The 1,696-nt window shown below is 48.1% G+C and overlaps 2 protein-coding genes across 2 annotated transcripts; one reads left to right on the top strand and one right to left on the bottom strand.

Annotated features, from left to right (window-relative positions):
• Positions 1 to 31: 31 nt before the first annotated feature.
• Positions 32 to 1,143, top strand: SPPG_03998 (uncharacterized protein; the record flags this gene model as incomplete). The annotated part of the gene is made up of 5 exons (XM_016752247.1): positions 32 to 37; positions 63 to 170; positions 230 to 547; positions 631 to 808; positions 869 to 1,143. The coding sequence occupies 5 exons, from the start codon at positions 32 to 34 to the stop codon at positions 1,141 to 1,143; spliced, it is 885 nt and encodes a 294-aa protein (XP_016608937.1).
• Positions 1,144 to 1,230: 87 nt separating this feature from the next.
• On the bottom strand, positions 1,231 to 1,688 carry SPPG_03997 (uncharacterized protein; the record flags this gene model as incomplete). The annotated part of the gene is made up of 2 exons (XM_016752246.1): positions 1,231 to 1,631; positions 1,673 to 1,688. 2 exons carry the CDS (start codon positions 1,686 to 1,688, stop codon positions 1,231 to 1,233), a joined length of 417 nt encoding a protein of 138 aa, XP_016608936.1.
• Between the last annotated feature and the right edge of the window lie 8 nt (positions 1,689 to 1,696).

The raw sequence follows: 1,696 nt of genomic DNA, 5'->3' as shown, positions 1-1,696 counted from the left end.
ATAGCTCTACCTTGTACGACTTCCGAATTTCATGGCCGTTGAGTATCGACCCTTGATTCAAGTACCTTCACGAGGAGGGGGAAGCGGCGCGGCGGGAAGAAGAAGGAGCTAGCCATGTGAGTGTAGAGAATACAATTAGATGGCGTACTGTGAGAAACAGTGACGGCGAGGTATGCAAGCTAGAGGGTTTCATTAGCGCCTTGCCCAACATGGCTAATAGACTCGCTAGGAAACTAAAGAGTCGAACGCCCGTTTGGTCCGATGGTCAGACGGCACATACTCTCTACTCCTTGGCAATGAGTTTTTCGACGTGAACTGCACAGAAGGTGCTCCACATCAGTACCTTACTGTCCAATTCCCAGACGAGGGCATTTTCCAAGCACAGAGCCGGGTCCCGCGCACAATGATGTTCAGGCCATATGGTGTCAACCAACTTGTACATAGAAAACTCACTCGCGAGATTGCAAAGAAACACGAGAAGAAAATAAAAACGAAGCAGATCGTAACGATGATGGATCCCGAAAAGCAGAGAGAAGCTTTGGAAAAGGTACCCATATTTCTTGTCGGACTAATCTCTGATGGTTATCATCAAAGTACCTTGTACACTTACTGCAGTACTCTGATTTTCAGTCCGAAATGGAAAAATTGAGAGCGCGGCGACGTTTGGAGGCAAAACGACGTAACGCTACGCTTGGAGCGAGGGGGTTGACATCCCGAGATCTCGAGGACGATTCCGAAGATGATGAACTCTACGTTCGAGGCAATGCTAATATTCGGCAAGCTCTTGACAAATACGAAGATGACTTTGGTGAGTTGGAAGGTGTCCTTCTGCGTCGTGTGTTTGTTCTCACGCAATGATATTGGACAGTTGTCGATGACGATGAAGATGATGCAGCAGACGAAGAAGAAGAGGAGAGGGAACGGATAAATAGGGAGCGTATCATGAAGGCTAAGAGACAGGATAGTAGTCGGCGAACATCGCAAAGCGGGGAGGCTAGTCGACGGGGTGAATCCACCATAACACCGAAGAGAAATGTAGAATCCAGTGACCCCATGGACGTGGATGACGATGTAGATGAGGAGGACAATGTGATGAGAGCAAAGAAAAAGCGTCACATCATTTCAAGCGATGAAGACGACTGATGGATACATATATGATTAACATCTGTCAGGGACTGCATCTGTTTTGGTTTGCCATATTCTACATATTTCACAGGCTTGTCCTTGTGATCATGATTCATCGGGTAAAGCCTTCACGCACAATCCTCGGCCTTCCTTACCCCAGCCGTCTACCATATTCAAAGCCGCTCCCAGACTCCATCCCGTCTCCACCCCATTGATCTTCTTCGCCGTCTTTAATACTCTATCGTCTGGAATCTCGTATCCAATGCTGAGAAGGCCGTAGATGAAGCCCAAATCCGTACACCACTCGGGATCCGAAAATAGTTGCGCCGCTTCCTCACCGGCCATCTTTGAAATCTCTTGTGGAGAGAGTTTCCCCGCGCACACCTTTTCTGCCGCTGCCCGAATCTGGCCAACTGAAAATCCAAGGTCCGATACGAGCCCAAATGGTTCGGCAAATTTGTCGTAAAAATACGAAAAAGCATAAATCTCATTGTCCGCAAAACTGGCTGTCAAGGAGGGTTGATATACCCCATCAAATGAGCAGGACTTCTTTCCGCCAGCATTCGGAGCT

The sequence above is a fragment of the Spizellomyces punctatus genome, assembly GCF_000182565.1.
Source record: "Spizellomyces punctatus DAOM BR117 chromosome Unknown supercont1.6, whole genome shotgun sequence".
NCBI classification, from domain to species: domain Eukaryota; kingdom Fungi; phylum Chytridiomycota; class Chytridiomycetes; order Spizellomycetales; family Spizellomycetaceae; genus Spizellomyces; species Spizellomyces punctatus.
Note: the sequence above shows the minus strand (reverse complement) of the source record. Positions and strands in the feature narration are given on the sequence as shown.